This window comes from Ahaetulla prasina, chromosome 2 (genome assembly GCF_028640845.1).
Source record: "Ahaetulla prasina isolate Xishuangbanna chromosome 2, ASM2864084v1, whole genome shotgun sequence".
Lineage (NCBI taxonomy): Eukaryota > Metazoa > Chordata > Lepidosauria > Squamata > Colubridae > Ahaetulla > Ahaetulla prasina.
Window position 1 is genome coordinate 92,921,120 of NC_080540.1, and position 17,559 is coordinate 92,938,678.

General features: G+C 36.9%; 1 protein-coding gene across 8 annotated transcripts in view; it reads right to left on the minus strand.

Moving 5' to 3' along the window:
- Positions 1-3,069: 3,069 nt before the first annotated feature.
- The window catches only part of MYOT (myotilin), a 62,238-nt gene continuing 47,748 nt past the window's right edge, over positions 3,070-17,559 (minus strand). For 7 of the 8 annotated variants that reach the window (XM_058166715.1, XM_058166711.1, XM_058166713.1 and 4 more), the window contains 7 exons: positions 13,243-13,344; positions 10,065-10,111; positions 9,444-9,576; positions 7,811-8,018; positions 5,034-5,199; positions 4,138-4,271; positions 3,070-3,612 (listed from right to left, as the gene is read on the minus strand). In XM_058166715.1, the coding sequence (XP_058022698.1) occupies positions 3,437-3,612; positions 4,138-4,271; positions 5,034-5,199; positions 7,811-8,018; positions 9,444-9,576; positions 10,065-10,111; positions 13,243-13,344 (966 nt within the window). In that variant the 3' untranslated portion in view covers positions 3,070-3,436. The remainder of the gene's footprint in view (positions 3,613-4,137; positions 4,272-5,033; positions 5,200-7,810; positions 8,019-9,443; positions 9,577-10,064; positions 10,112-13,242; positions 13,345-17,559) is intronic. The other variant, XM_058166712.1, reaches the window with a different exon arrangement.

A 17,559-nucleotide genomic window follows, 5' to 3' on the forward strand; every position in this document is an offset into this window, starting at 1 on the left:
GTTGATCCTCTTATTCCAGATTCTCCACATACTATTTTACCTTCTATGGCTTTGAAATCAACATCCAACTTTGTGTCCAAAGAAGCTGTCCAGTTCACTTACAGAGAAGGGCAACTTCCCTGGTTTTGTGGTTTGTGTTTTGTTTACTTTGGTTATAGACTGTGAATCCAAGCCACTGATTTGTAACCCATAGACTCTATGGCATTTTTGGATGGCTGGGAAGGTTGTGTTTAACATTCTTTTGGTTTTAGATAAAGAAATTAAATGAAGAAAAATTAAGTTTATACTTCTTTGGGAGGTAGAATCAGTTTTTTTTTCTAAACTGTGTTTATTTTATAATTAATTAATGTTTCTGAGTGCATCCTATTACAAAACAGCACAAAACTATGCCAGCAATTTTTAACAGTAGTTGTCAGAGGTGCAGAAGGGAGAAACCAGGCTATAAAAAAAGGTTTAGCTTCAGGTTACCAACTTTTGGTCTATGGTATAATTGGTATGTGAATGCAGCCAACTGTTTATTCAACATAGCACAAGGAAGCAAAGTGTAATGTATGGCTTATAATGGTTGTCCAACATCTTAGAACTAGGTTTTATATGGAACAAAGTCCTCTTTGCACAACTTGCAGATATTCTGTAGTTTCATGTCACATTGAACCATAAACTATTCTTACAAACGGGGTCACACAATTTAGTAAAATGAAATCAGATTTGATGTTGACTGCGTTGTACAACTGTGGATAGTAATCTCTGTAGACTGGATGCATGCAAAGGTATCGCACCCTTATGTCTTGTTCGTTGTCACTTATAGTGGGAAACGGCATTTTCATTTGAAAATCCTCGGGATCAGGAAACCCCAAAACACCAGGGTCTTTCCTGAGAAACTTGTGTAAACGTCGCAGGCTCTTAAGTTATTCCACCTATTCAGCAGCAACAACTAAACTACAGCATTTAACAAGGAGAACAATCTTCCTTTCTCGGATGCAGTAAAATACACCGTTAAAGACCCATCGTGGTCATTGGCAGGGCTATGCAGACAAACCATCGGTTCACTTCTAACGTTCCCCCGTCTGAGTTCTCGAAATGAACACCTATTATTTGTGAGTATAACTACGGCAACCCCCCTTCTACGATTCCCTCCTCCGCGTGCCCAAAGCAAAGGTGAAGCTCGCGGGGAAAGCCCGAGGAAAGGACCGCCGCTCTTTACTACAGAGAAAAGGCCAAGCACAGGCGGAGCACCCCAGGCAGGATTGGCCGGGCCGATTCCCGCCCAGGCGCTCTCTTCCCCTCCCGGGAAACCGACCCACCGAACATGCCTCGTTGATCCAGCGTGGATCCTGCCTGGCTCATAGCCATGGCGGGGCTGGCAAGGAAGGCTGCGCCGCCGCTCTTCCCCGCCGCGACCACTCGTCTCCGCCCTCCGCCTCGGAATAACGAACACACCGTCCACTCTATCAGGGCGAAGCGCAGATGCTTCTTGCGCGAAAGCCGCCCTCGCCTTCCCTTGCGCGCAACGCGGGATCGCCTCTTGCACCAAGAAGCCAACTTTTAGTGGGCCAGGAAGTTTGGGAGTTCTGCAAAAATAGAAACTCGTTCCGCAAAACATCTTGTAGGAGTTCGGTTCGAGTCTTTCTTCTGAAACTCGGCCCATTTAGATCGGTTTAGCTTTTCAAGCAGAGATCACGTCGGCTGCTTTAGTGGCTGTAATTTAGTTTAGAGGCTTTCTCCACGTCGTTGCGCAAAAATACGAATTAGGTTAATGGAATAAATCATAATTATACCAATAGCTGGGGGTCGCGAGAATGACAGAACTGTACTATACAGCCAGCGGGTTTTATAGCTGAACGAAAAACTTTCTTGCCGAATATATAGCGTTCTTTGTTTTTCTGCAGCATAGCATTTGCATTTAAAAATATTTCGATCGTTTCTGTAATCGATGGATCACCCAGAAAACTAGTTATAAATGTTCACTTGAAGTGCTGGGCTTGTGAAGTGGGGGCAGGATCTTTTTTCATTAGAAAAGCAGTTTGTAGCTTTGTTTCCTGAGTTAAGGGTTACCTGCCATAAGGTGGACTGCATCAGGAAATGGCAGGTAAGGATATGAACTCTTGGCTGTCACCTATATTAGCTGCCTGATTTTTCAGCTCAATATTTTTACAAGAGTTTGCCGTTTGTAATGTGGCTCCTGTTCCTTATTCCAAAACTAGATTAGATGATACAGATGCATGATCAATAACAAGTTTTCCCCCTTAAATGTCTTTTTAGGATTCTTTACATTACTTTGGAATTACTGTCACAGCCTAGTTTTTTAATTTGTTCAGTCCATTTCAGTGTAGTTTTTTTTCTATAGGACCACAAAGCAAGGAACTAATTCACTCTTGTGCTGTCTCCTCTTCATTAACAGGATTTTAACATTTCTTGTAAATGTTATGACTTGGCATAGGAATCCACTACAGATAAAAGGAGCTCTAGCTGAAAGCTCTCTAATTACAGTAAGAACCTCTTGACCCCCAAATTAAACATTTAAGTAGAATTTTTAGCATTCCTATTGCAAGAATTTCCCCAAGAGACCTTTGTTTGCTATGCTGCCTTAAGATACATCATTGGTTATTTAATGGGTTCTTCTGAGCAGAATTAAAACATATTTGTGCATAGAAAAGCTCTGGGGAAGCCCAATTCAGAAAACCCCAATAAAATAAATAGAAGAAATTGCCTCTAGAAAAATCTAGATCTTAATTTAAAACACAACACAATTTTGATGATAATGGTACTACAGAATTGTTGATATTTTTAACAGACCTTCTGGGATCATGATAAAATTCTATTTTGTATTCTGGAAATAAGGAGTACCTTTAAAAGAGGAACCTTCTTCATTTTATAAATATTCAAAGACAATGTGTGGATTTTTAAAAAAAATAGTGTAACCCAAACCTAATCAGTTTTTTAAGGATCTTCATTATGTCCATAATGCTATTGAACTGTGTTCATTATATCTGTAATCCAAATAAAACCAATTGCAAATACTCTATTTAAAACTACGGTATTTTCTCTGAACATAAAACTTTCATTAAAAACACCCAAATTTATATTTATTAATCAGCAGAAATGTTTACATTGGAAGTGGTATTAATGAAGCAGTAAAAATAAAAACCTTGTGACTGAAACTAGATGCATTCAAACTTTCTTGCTTGAACTAGGCCCGGTTTCTTGGCCTTTAAACTCAAAAGTACAAACATTTGCTATTTCCTTCTGCAACAGCACACGCATTAGTAAAAATTGATCAAATTCAAAGCAGCAGGAATAACAGGAGTTAAGTCATAAATAAAAATATATTAAGCATGTTTGCTAAACAGTGCTACTGCCATTTTAACTGAATCTATGCACTGCTTTTTTAGTCTGTTGCAGGGGCAAAATATATTTTCTTTCTTTCTTTCTGTTATTAAAGTTCATCACTCTCAAAAAGTCCGGACTGTTCTGCCATACGCTGATATTCTCCTTCATCAGGAAAAAAAGCCCGCTTCACATTCACACCTTTCCCATTAAGTGCCAAATACTTGCTAAAAGTTGGCCGAACCTTCAGAGGCTTTGGATTTGGAAGTGGCTTGTATGTGTGTGCTGAAAAACAAAATGAAGAGAGACCGTTCAAATTGTCTTGCAGAGGAAAGGAACTACAAGAGGCTACAGCATTAAGATGGTATGTTAATACACACAGTTTGAATGAGTTTTACCATGGTGTTAGGAGCATGGAGGCTCACGTGATTAGGACACTGGGTTGACAATTTGCAAACCTGCATTCGAAGCCTGAGTGCTGCTGTGTGACAGGGTGAGCTCCCGTCATTTGCTCCAGCTCCTGCTAACCTAGCAGTTTGAAAGTATGCAAATGTAAGTACAAAAATAGGTACTACTTTGGTGGGCTCATTAACACGGAAGTGCTTTGGTGCTTCTGACATGGAAATATAGTATGACATGGTACTACCCGATTCTACTATATCACCTTTATTCTTCTAACCCACTGAAGATAATACGAAATATATGATTTGCAGACTTTCATGTAATTTAGCCAGGGAATATGTAGCTGAAAGGATGCATTTGCTAGGTATAAGGAAAGGTATATTCAATCAGCAGAGAAAATATACTTACTAGCCACATCCAATCTGGCATGACATGTTGCCACTCCTGCCTCATTGACTGCAGATACTGTGTACCAACCAGCATCTTTCTTAGTTACATCGTGGATCAGCAAGCAAACCTTGCCAGAAGCGTCATGAAACATGCTACAAAATGGAGGAAAAACAAAATTACCTTAGCCAGACTGGACTAAAGAGTTGCACTTAATTAGATTTTAATACGTTTATCAAATTCTTGTTAAACATTTTTTAATGTTTCATTACCCAATACATGTTTTTTATCACTGACTGCAGCCCAAGGACACTGCTCTATAGTGTCCTATCATATAAATCAGACCTCAGATCTACCTTCACCCCAAATTCAGCTATTTCCAATATTCTGCAATTGCATGATCTCTGAACAAATTCCTCTTCTCTATCCTCACTACTGTGCACGAAGTAAATATGCTTCCCCAGATCTTTTTGCAAGATAAATCAACCAAGTAGCAAAATTCTATTATCATCACTGCTGTTGCCATTCCCCATAATAAAATAAGACAGGAAGAAGCTAACAGATGATTAATTTTATTAAATTTACAGGCTGTCTGACTCCAAATGACTGGGCAGTTACAATTTAAGAAAAAACAGTAAAATAGAGGAACTTAGTTCTAATTTTCATTTTAAAAGTTCTTAATTTTAATAAGCTATGCTTTCTAAACACTGACTGCATCACTCTTGGAAGAGAAGCAAGATCAATCATACATGTTGACTATAGAGTGCTGGATGGGAAGACAGTACAAAGCATGGAAATGCTTATTAGTTGTCCCCTAATGACAGTAACATATGTAGTCCTTTAACTAAACTCTGCCACAGGGAACTTATCTTTACTTCTAATCAGCTAAAATGCAAACCCAGCAGAAATGTCCTTACCTGATTCTGTCTGTATTGAACTGTACCATTTCATTATTTCTTTTCCAGTATATTTGTGGTGGGGGGATAGCAGACACTTGGCACTCGAGTCTAGCTGAATCCCCCTCATAAACTTTTGTGCTTTGTGCTTTAGAAATGAAAGTTGGTGCTTTCCGATGTTCTTTTGCTAGAGATTTTAATAAAGAAACATAAGGAGTCAGACTCTTTTTAAGAAACAAAATTGAAAACAAACCACATATATTCATAAAACAGTAAAAGCGAATACCAGTTTTTTAAAAAACCCTGTAAATTAACTGACTCTCTTCTAAAGTTGAATAAATGGCTCACTGTGTATGGTAGCCTCAGAGCCAAGTTATCTCAGGAGAATCTAGACCGCATATCAGATTTATGTCAATGTTGGCTATGCTTCTAGCATACATTGCAATGATGCTTACATCATCACTAAGAACGGAGCAGGAATAGAGAATCTTTCACACATTGCAAATCTTCCATTTTTAGCAAATCCAGCTGAAATAGATGATGAAGCAACATCACAAGGGCTAGAATCCTCCACCTTTAGAACTTACATCTGATAGATAGCCCTCCATTCTCTGTATTAGATCAGATAGGTAGTCCTCGTTTAGTGACCGTTTGCAGTCACAACTATGATAAAATAACTTTACGACTACTTGCACGTATGAACTTCGTATATATATATACGGTAAAAGAAAACAGAATTAAGATCAAACACACTTGTGGCTTCACTTAGCAAGGGCTTTACTTAATGACCTAATTGTTAGTCCCAATTGAGTAGCTAAATGAGACATTTCTGGTGAGGAATGGTGAACTGACGTTCTGTAGATTGCAGCAGACATTATGGCCATAAAAGCAATTGGACGCTGGATCTGGACTGCCGAAAATAATCTCTGGATCAAGGAGAGATTTTGAGATTACCCCATTATGTACTCGAGACAGCTGATTCTTTGTGAGTAGACAGCAGAAATTGATGTTTTTGTGGTCTCATAATCAGCTGGGAGTTGTGGGATTGGGATTCCATCAAGCTCAGAGCTGTCTTTTCATGTACACAAGGCTCAACCAAATCTTGTCTTTTTAATCACTCTGCGGTGTTATTTTTAAAAATTGTTTGTTATATTGAAAAATCTTTGAAACCACACATTCGCTGGGTAAGTTCTTCAATCAGTTTAGAAAGAAATAGTTTCTTGTTTAAAGTTTTGTAAAAATTTCTTGGAATACACCGCAAATGGGTGACTGTAGCATTGATCTCATAAACTTTTAAATAGATTAAGGGGGTCAGATGGATTTGAAATAAAGACTGAAGTTAATTGAAAAGACCCTCTCTTGTGAGAAAATTCTCTTTATATTTTGAGTTGATAAGATTACTTTGAAGGTTGGACACTAGAGGGCACCAGATGGCTAGTTTGGTTTATAAGAAATGTTTGATGTTTGGGTGCAAAGGGTTTTGGAGTTATTTAAAAAGGTGCTATTGAAGAAAAACAAGCCCTATTGAAATAAAACTAAAATAGACTTTAAGGTGGATTCAAAAATTGCAACCCACAAGAAATGAAAATTTCATCCTAATGGAACTGGATGATGATTTAAAAACAAACAAAAGTTTTCAAGTAATAAATCAAAAAAGTGTTGTAGATTATGTTGTTGTATTACTCAAGATTTATTGGAAGTACTATACTGGATTACAAAAGACCTCTAACAAAGATGACAAAAATTTTCAGAGCAGAGACAAAGAGACTGAGAAAAAAAATTATTATAATTTTCTTTGAGGGACTGAACAATCCTGAAAGAAAAAATACAAAATTGTGTTATGTGATCACGGTTAAATAAGGGATTTCTATTTCTATTAGGCACCATTAGGTGGTGCCTAATGGTTTGATGGCGATTGGATGATAATAGTTATTTGTGATAATAACATCTCTTGTTATTTTTGATAATATAAATAATGGGTTACTATTCCTGGTGACGTCTATATTTTTTTTTTAAAAATTGGGATTGGATGTTGGTTACTTTTGGTAATGTTTAATTACTTTTTATTTGGGACTGGACTTTGACTATTTGAAGAGTGAGACTAAGGGCTATTTATTTAAATGGAAATGGAGAAATAAATACTTTACTTGTTATTTCTTATTGGATTATTGCTGATTAATAAGGAGAGCTGAAGATTTAGAGATGGGTTTATAGTAAATGGGGTCAGGTATCGAATGAATAAGTGGTTGTATTTTAAGAGACTATGATAAGTGGTTAATGTTGATTATACTTGCTTGGGATGAAAGGAGTCATTTTTTTCCTCTGTACTTTTTGTTATAAAAAAATAGAAATAATGTATTTCTGTACTATATTATACTTTTACTATAACATATTTGCTTAATACAATCCTCAGTAAAATTATTGAAAATAAAATCAACTGTTGTAGCTTAACCAGTTCATATATAATTGAAAGATATAATGGAAAGGGAAAAAAAAACAAGTAGCAACAACAGTATGGTTATTGGCACACTGGTTGCCATTCCAAAAAGTCTTGGATGGCACTTAGAAAATCTACGCATTGATAAAAAATTCCATCTGCCAATTAACTGCACATACACTACACTGATAGGTTGGGAAGATCCCCATGCATATGAACACCAACTCCAGCTAAAGAACTGGCAGCTATACTTTCACACAGTTGTGTACAATAATAATACTACTAATCTATACAGTATATAATGATATATTACATCTGTTGAAGGAAAAACCATTTCCAAGCATACAAAGCCTTCTCATACCAATAACATCTAGTTTCAATGAAAAGGAAGCTTCTCCAGCACGGTTATAAGCCACACACTCCCATGTTCCTGCATCATAGACCCGAACTACTTCGAAAATGAATGAGTGGAAGCCTTTTTCTGATACTATCATTTTATGAAAATCATCTGGGTGGATAAGTCTTCCATTTAGGTACCATGCCACATCTGGGATTGGTAGCCCACTGACCTACAAGGGGAAAGAGAGGAATTGAGGGAAAGTTTAATGTCCAAGGGCAAATCTACATGGAAGCATCCCGTTATTTCTTGTTTATATTATAAGTAAATACATAAATAAATAAATTCTACACTGTTGGAAACACTTCTGTTTAGGACGTGGCATATAACAGGCATATATGACAAACTACAGTGTTTTGGAAATTGGACAAGATCATGGTGCTCCAACATACCAAAATTGTGTGTTATAAACATCTATTTTGCATTTGCACCAATGTGGTAATTACACGAAGCAGCTTTAACATAGGCAGGGTATGACTACAAAAAAAAAAGAGGAACACAATTAAATGGATAGGTTTTAGTCCAAATGGATGAAATTAGGCAAAGTAACTGAAAGTCTTTAAAATTTTAAATTCTTTAAAATTTAAAATTTGCTGATTTGAACTTTTAGTGCTTAAGTAAAAAATGGACAAAGCAGCAGAAAAACACAGAATGGTTAATTTTTTATATACAGTATATAGAAGAAGTGGTCTATTGTGTAATATAGTGAAATGTAAATATAGTACTACCTATATGAAATTATCTGTATGGCCTAAAATTAGGACAAAAGGAACAATGTGTAAGCGTACGAGACTAGGCCAGAATATCTCTTGTCACACAAATTGCCCTGTTATTTTTGTCTGTAGGCTGGAGATCCTTTCACATTTCTTATCCACTAGCAAACAAGGCTACTGTATATAGAAAAGCAAAGGAAAAGAATATTGGCAGAATACTACTCTAATCTAAGGGTCATATGCAGTGAAAGTCACTAACTTCAAAATGGTGGGTATAAGCCTTTTGGTCACCTGCAAAACATCTTTTTAATCTTTGTTTCATATACTGCATGCATGTAAAAAAAGGTAGGGCTCTACACATCCAGCCACAAACCATCATCATGAAGCCAGTGATTATTGCTGTGGACACCACTTCCAAGTCTCCAATGTATGTGGCTTCTAACCACAACATTACAACTAAACTCTATTCACAAGATGATATTCTGATTCAAGAGTTGTACAGCTACAATTAAAAAAATGCTTGTGACAATGGATGATTAACCTGCTCTGGAAAGCTTTTGGCCATTATCCTAAATCGCTCCTACTAAAATTCTATAATTAACCTATGGAATCTAGTATCAGAAGATCTGAGGGTCAGTGGCTTTAAAGAGAGATTATACAGTTTCAGGGAGAATGGAGAGAAGCTTAATCTGCTTTCTTAGTATCAGATGCCTGGGAAAAATACAGGATAGTCATGTTCCAAATGTGACCTTTTAAGACCCAGCTATTTTAATCCTGCTTGAAAGAGAGTTCTGGATTCTCAAAATTTTAATTTAACAAAAAAATTTAAAAAAATTCCAGTATTAATTATGTCTTAAAAACACTTGAAAGAATGCATTTATTACCTTAAAATCAAGCCTACAGAATCTTCCTTCTTCAACTGTTACATCTTCAGGCACTTGTAAGAAGCGTGGTTGAAAAAATTTCTCCTGAATTGCGCCTTGATCATTTTTTTCTCCCCTTGAAGATGGCCTATTCCTACATTACAAATGAAATAGGCAATAAAATGATTTCTAAATAAGCTTCCTTTCTCACATACCTTAAGCCACCCAGCCTGCAAGGTTAGTTTCATTGCATGGCAGCTAAATTATCACCTTCTCAGAATAAAATTATATTTCTGGGTTCCCCTCCACTAAGAAAACTCTCAGAATTTGTGCCTATTTCACAGATGGAAGCTCCTAGGCTTATGGTATTACACTGCCCTAATAGTTTTCCCATAAGTCAAATCAAATATAATTTATTGTAAGAATTTGTCATCTTCTAAATATCCAAATGATTTGAATGACAACTGTTAGGCCTGCATTTTAAGGTGCATAATCTAATGGTGGCCAAACCTTTTTGATACATTCAGCTTTTTTTGTAATTCATTCACTGTTCAGCCTAGTGTTCAGTATAGCAGAACTAATGTTTCATACAAAATGTTGCTTGGCTAGAATGTCGTATCAAAACATACCAAGAGCCAATACCTTACGTGCTGTTGAGGAACTTGCAGCCGTACACTTTCCGAGTTCTGCTGTTGAAAACAAAAAGACGTAAATTATCATTACATTATGGTAACAGAATTCTGCAAAAAGGACATAAAATTGCAGATCTTCAGGTACTTAAACTTGCCAGGTAACTAATAATGTAATCACAGGCACTTTTTTAATAGAATATAGGATTACAATCTTCAGTATCAGCACTTCACTTTCAACATTAACACATTAAGAACCTCAGTTGTTAATTCTTGTGACTATGGTAGGAGGGTTTCAGTGTGTTCATGTGGCACTTGTGAGCTTCCCCCAGCTATTTTTAAGACAGAACAGTGGGCTACTTGTCCTTCTCAGGAAAACATGTACCTATAGAATGATATAGTTTTTTGTCATAGTGTCCAGTATTTTGGGAAACACAGAGTCTTTGTTAGAAAAGAGAGGTTATTAAGTCACTAAAAATAAGACCTAGGGACATACTGTCCTTCAAGAGTGCAGGAATAGCAGCCGAGTCATTTTAATAGAATATTGGCAAGAGCATAGAGTTGTACATGCTCACAAAAGGGTTCCAATAGCAATTAACACATCTTAAATTGGAAAATATTTTCCTTGTTAGATCAGTTACCTGAGCTTTGATAAAAACTTACACAACATGAAGTGGCTACATAACCTTAAAAAAAAACCTTTTTAGCTTAAAATAATATCTTCACCAACTTACTATTTTAATATTCTGTTTGTGAAGCAAACTTTGAAGAAATTCAAAGTATTACTTAGGTACAGTAATATTCTTACCATTTTAGTGATAAACAAGAATAGTAAAACGTAGGTAGTGCATACCCTTCATATGATATAAACTCTGTGACAAATTTTACACATCTGCTGACTGTATTTTGGAATGCTGATTTTTGCAGTGGAGAAATACACCAGATTAACTTCTTCAAGACTTTCGTATGAATTGTAGCATATGCTTTGCCCTTCAATTGGCTATGATCTCTACTTTGTAAATACATATATAACTACCACCAACTATTAAGTAGTCAACATGAAATAATCCAGAGGCTGAAAAACCTGCAGAAGCAACACATGGGCAAAGGAATTACTAGAACTAAAATTTTACCTCAGTATTTTGTTTTCCTTTTCCTGATCAATTTCTTTTCCTTACTACATTGCCTTCGGATTTGCTATATAAATTAATGAGACAAATGTTATGAATCTGAAACCTAACCACCTCATTTCAATTTCATGGGGCAAATTGCATGCCCCCCACTCAGCTTTTCTCTCTATTTGTATGAAAAAGCATCATTCTGATTTATGTAGGACATGCTCAGTCCCTGTGACTGCTTGGATGCTCCCAAACTCAGCCTTAAGCATCCTGAGCCCGACTGTGACTCCGTGTCCTTTTGCTCTCCGTTCTCTCCCTATTTACCTCACATTTGCCTCTTTGAATGGGTATCAATAAGGTAACTGAAGTAATTGTATAATGATGAAAAAAAAACATGTTACTATGAAGACTTGCAGGTTCCTGTAAATCCCTCAATTTCTGTGTTCTGTTTGCCTACTCTGAGCATGGACAAAATTAAAGAAACTAGACAGGGACAATTAAATAATAGTAAAACAAACTACCAATAATTTATATGATTATATTTTAATTTTTGTGAGGTACTCTGAATATTAAAATATCAAAGCAATTGTTTCATTCGCACTTGAATAAGGAGAGAGAGAAAGTTTAGTGTAATAGTTAGGGCACTAGGCTAGAAACCAGGAATTCTAGTCCCATCTCAGGCTAATCAGTCAGCCAGCTAGCTGACCTTGGGCCAGTCACTCAGCTCTATCCTCTTCCAAAATCTTGCCAAGAAAATTGCAGGGATTTTTCCTGGTAATGGCCAGGAATCAAGATTGACTTGAAAGCATCAAAAGAGGATAAAAAGGGCAAAGCTATCATATGCCTCTCCCCTCCCTCCTTCTGCCATGGCCTCTATGCAGGCCACTTGATCTTCTTTCAGTCTTTTTTTCCTCCTCCCTCCTTATAGCTTTTTGCTAACCCCAAATTCAAGTCCAGTATTTCCAACCTGCCTGCCTGCCCTTGAATCTAAGGGTGATGGACATGCGGCAGCTAAGAGCAGGTGGAGACACGAACGTGGTGAGATGGGGGAGAAAGGGGAGGGAGATATATTGCACTTGAAAGAATCCACTTTCCTTCAGCCACCGATGACTTTGCCTTCCCTCTCATTCTTCCAACCCCACAACTTAAGTATCTGGAATAAACATTTTGAATTCATAATCTAAACAAAACACATTTCACGCAGTTCCACGCATGGAACAGTTTATGTGTGGGAAGTTTTGTGCATAAGTAACAATAAGCTCTAATGAAACAATTCAGGATCAGTAAAATTAATGGCTTCTTTCTCCTATCATTCTATTCCTCAGACAACTTGCAGACAAATCCTACCTCCATCCATGTTTTGGGTGAGCCAGAATTTAAGTTTATACATTAGGTTAATGTGTTTTTGTTTCATTTTAATTTAGCACAATATATGAATTTAGGCATTGTGGTTTGTAAATAGTGTAAATTGCATTATGGGTGAACTTGGCCATGACTTGTTCAACGAACGATGATGTAGCATACTCTGTGAAATGAGCCACTGTCTTCCCATTCCACATTCAATAGCTTGCTATGTTTCAAATAAAGGTAGTCCTTGACTTACAAAGATTCATTTAGTGACTGTTCGAAGTTACAACAGCAATGAAAAAGGTTACTTAACACCATTTTTCACACAACCATTGCAGCATTTCCACAACCGCATGATCAAAATTTCGGCGCTTGGCAACTGGCATGTATTTATGACTGTTGCACTGTCCTGGGGTGATCACCTGTAACCTTCCCAGCTAGCTTCTGATAAGCAAAATCAGTGGGGAAAGAAGCCAGATTCACTGAACCACCACATCATTCTCTTAACAATCACAGCGATTCGCTTAACAGCTGTGGCAAAAAAGGTCGTTGCTTAACAACCGTCTTGCTTGGCAATGGAAATTTTGGGCTCCGTTGTGGTTGTAAGTTGAGGACTACCTGTACTGCATTCAGGAAAACTTCTGCTACCTTCGTATGATTATGGGGAAGAGTTTGGAGTTCAGTTCAGCTTTTGGGTGAATAGGGAAAATATTAAGTAAGACTTACTTGTCCGTCCTGTGCATTTTGTTCATTTTGTGATACAAACACAGATGCAGCATTCTCTGGTCCAAGTAACCTGCGAGCCATTCTTTCTTCGTAGCTTAAACGCTTAGGAAAAGGAAATGTGAACGTGAACATTAAAGAAAATCAGTGAATGCTCGAATTTCCATTCAGTATAACTCAGCTCACTCTTAAGATTACCTGGGAATTACTCTTCTTTGATAAGAGCAGGACAAACAACTGTTTTAATCACTATTGTTAGCAGATGTGAGATGTGAAAACAGCATACTTTTACTATGGGAGTTCTCTGAGTAGAAGCTAAAATCTTCATAAAGCAACACAATGGGAAAAGAACAACATCTAAAAGGAAGAACATGTACAGGAAGTTTTCATCGGATACCCTATAGGTGACTTGAGGGGAGAGCTTTGTGTTTTGTGAGCCAATCAACAGGATCCTTTGCTGCCACGACGTTATTATAAATAACTACTTAAAAAAGATCAAATTCTTGAAGTAGGCTCCATAGCTACTTCCAAGCTAGCTCTACCATTACAATTCAATCGATCAATAGATCAATCAATCAATCAATCAATCAGAATAAAGTTGGAAGGGACCTTGGAAGTCTTCTAGTCCAACCCCCTGCTCAAGCAGACAACCTATACCATTTCAGACAAATGCCTGTCCAGTCTCTTCTTAAAAGCCTCCAGGATGGAGCACCCACAACTTCTTCAGGCAAGATGTTCCACTGGTTAATTGTTCTCACTGTTAGAATGTTTCTCCTTAGTTCTAGGTTGCTTCTATGCTTCTCTCTGGATTAAGAAAGTTTAAGGCTATTTGAATGCAGTCCTATTATTCCTCCAAGAAAAGTAATATATGATGCCCCTTGAAGGATGCCAGCTTGCATTGTTTTTTCCTTTTCTTTTTTTCTTTCTTACTTCCTACCAGCTTGTGTTAGCTGGTTTAAACATTTTAACAAAAAAATATGTATAAAAAGCAGGAGTGGACTCCTCCTTTCTTGCTCCTCCTTCCCCGCATCAAGTAGTTATGGCATCCAGATTTCTTCTAAAAGTAGGTAGCAAATGGTAATTCATTTATTTCGTCAAACATGTATTTTATGACAGATACAGGTGTAAACATAATTATAAATACATGAAAAGGATATGGAGAAAACATTAGGACAGGGACGGTAGGCATACTGGTGCGCTTATGCACGCCCTTTACAGACCTCTTAGGAATGGGGTGAGGTCTACAGTAGACAGTCTAAGTTTAAAGTTTTGGGGGTTTGGGGAAGAAACCCCACTGAGTCAGGTAGTGCATTCCAGGCGTTGACAACTCTGTTACTGAAGTCATATTTTTTGCAGTCTAGTTTGGATCGATTTACCATGAGTTTGTATCTATTGTGTGCTCTTGTATTGTTTTGGTTGAAGCTGAAGTATTCATTGGCTGGTAACACATTTTAGCAAATCATTTTATCTAGTATGCTTAGGTCAGAACAAAGACAACGAAGTTCTAAGTTGTCTAAGCCCAATATTTTGAGTCTGGTGGATAAAGTTATTTTGTTGCGAGCAGAGGAGTGGAGGACTCTTCTTGTGAAATATCTCTGGACTTGTTTGATTTTATTGAATGTCCGATATGCAGTGCAGGTTCCAGACAGATGAATTGTATTCAAGAATTGGTCTGGCAAAAGTTTTGTATGCCCTAGTCTGCAGTTCAATATTACTGGAGAAGAAGCTACGCAAGATTAGGTTAACAACTCTTAATGCTTTTTTAGCAATGCTATTACAGTGAGCTCTTGCACTTAGATCTTTTGAGATGAGTACTCTAAGGTCTTTGACACAGTGAGGGTTGTCTGTTAGGTCGTATCCGTCCAGCTTGTATTTTGTGTTCTGATTTTTTTTGCCAATGTGTAAGACAGAGCATTTGTTGGTTGAGATTTGGAGTTGTCAATTGTTTTTTTTTTATGTACACTGAGAGCATATGCACCAAGACAAATTCCCTGTGTGTCCAATCACACTTGGCCAATAAAAATTCTATTCTATTCTATTTTATTCTATTCTATTGACCATTCTGACACATAGTCAAGGTCTTTTTGTGGAGTAGCAGCATTATCAGTGGTGTTGAATAATTTAACATTATCCGCAAAGGGAACACAGTTGCTTATAATATGATCGCAAAGGTCATTTATATAAAGTATAAAGACTATGGGTCCTAAAACACTGCCTTGGGGGACACCACTGTTAACAGGTGCAGGGTTAGATAAGGCGTTCCCTATTTTGACTACTTGCTGCCTGTTTGATAGGAACGCAGCTATCCACTTATGCAGGAATCAGGAAATGCCATAAGATTTTATTTTTAGAAGTAGCTTGTCGTGTACCCACTGAATCGAAGGCTTTACAGAAGTCTATATAAATTACATCTATTGATTTACCCAGGTCAAGTTTTGAAGTCCATATGCTTTTGCAATGTAATAGTTGCCGATTGCAGGACAACTTTTTTTCCTAAAGCCAAATTGCTTGTTAGAGAGTATGTTGTTAGTCTCTAAGTAGAGGGTAATGGATTGGTTTATGACTGATTCCATGACTTTGCAGGTGACACAACATAATGAGATTGGTATGTAATTATCAACTAGGCTGGGGTCATCCTTTTTGAAGATAGGGATGACTGTGGCTAGTGACCGTAAATTTGGTAAGGCTCTGGTTCTGAAAGATATTTCATAGATTATGCTAAGTGGTTCTGCTATGGTGGTTGAGATCTTCTTTAGGAAGTAGGCACATAATCCACCAGGGCTTTTTTTTTAGCTAATTGTTAATACAACATGGACAAAATTATTAAATATACAGAAGGTAATAAATAATGATACTGCATAATTCTGTTTTGCCTCAACTTCTCCTTTTTAGCACAATACCAGCCACATCATTAAAAGAAATTATATATATATATATCTGCTCTGAAGAGAGACTGTAATCCCCTACTGTAGCTAAAGTATCACACCTCGGTGACATGCTGGATGCTCACCTCACTCAGTGGAACTTATTGCCACACTATGATTAAGAATACTGCATGTTTTTCTGTGAAAAAAAAAATCATACGGTATGGATATCTTATTGATAACTTTCATTCTTCTACCCATGGAAGCAGTAATAAACTACTTGTATATTTTGAGAAACTCCTCCTCTATTTTGGATCCCATTTCACAAGCAAACTTATATGGTCCCATGCATTTGCACTAGACCTCCTTATTAAAACAAACACTAAAAGTGGTCTTTTAGTTATTTAAAAATAGTTGCATGTTGTTAAAAGGATACCACACAAATACCCATGTGACTTTATGTACCAAGAGTATTTTCATATGTTTTGCAGTGTAATAGTTGCCGATTGCAGGACAACTTTTTTTCCTAAAGCCAAATTGCTTGTTAGAGAGTATGTTGTTAGTCTCTAAGTAGAGGGTAATGGATTGGTTTATGACTGATTCCATGACTTTGCAGGTGACACAACATAATGAGATTGGTATGTAATTATCAACTAGGCTGGGGTCATCCTTTTTGAAGATAGGGATGACTGTGGCTAGTGACCGTAAATTTGGTAAGGCTCTGGTTCTGAAAGATATTTCATAGATTATGCTAAGTGGTTCTGCTATGGTGGTTGAGATCTTCTTTAGGAAGTAGGCACATAATCCACCAGGGCTTTTTTTTTAGCTAATTGTTAATACAACATGGACAAAATTATTAAATATACAGAAGGTAATAAATAATGATACTGCATAATTCTGTTTTGCCTCAACTTCTCCTTTTTAGCACAATACCAGCCACATCATTAAAAGAAATTATATATATATATATCTGCTCTGAAGAGAGACTGTAATCCCCTACTGTAGCTAAAGTATCACACCTCGGTGACATGCTGGATGCTCACCTCACTCAGTGGAACTTATTGCCACACTATGATTAAGAATACTGCATGTTTTTCTGTGAAAAAAAAAATCATACGGTATGGATATCTTATTGATAACTTTCATTCTTCTACCCATGGAAGCAGTAATAAACTACTTGTATATTTTGAGAAACTCCTCCTCTATTTTGGATCCCATTTCACAAGCAAACTTATATGGTCCCATGCATTTGCACTAGACCTCCTTATTAAAACAAACACTAAAAGTGGTCTTTTAGTTATTTAAAAATAGTTGCATGTTGTTAAAAGGATACCACACAAATACCCATGTGACTTTATGTACCAAGAGTATTTTCATATGTTTTCTGCATTTAGCAGCTAAACCAAATTATTTTCAGTTCAGCTGCATCCTATTTAAACATACAATTGTGACAGTG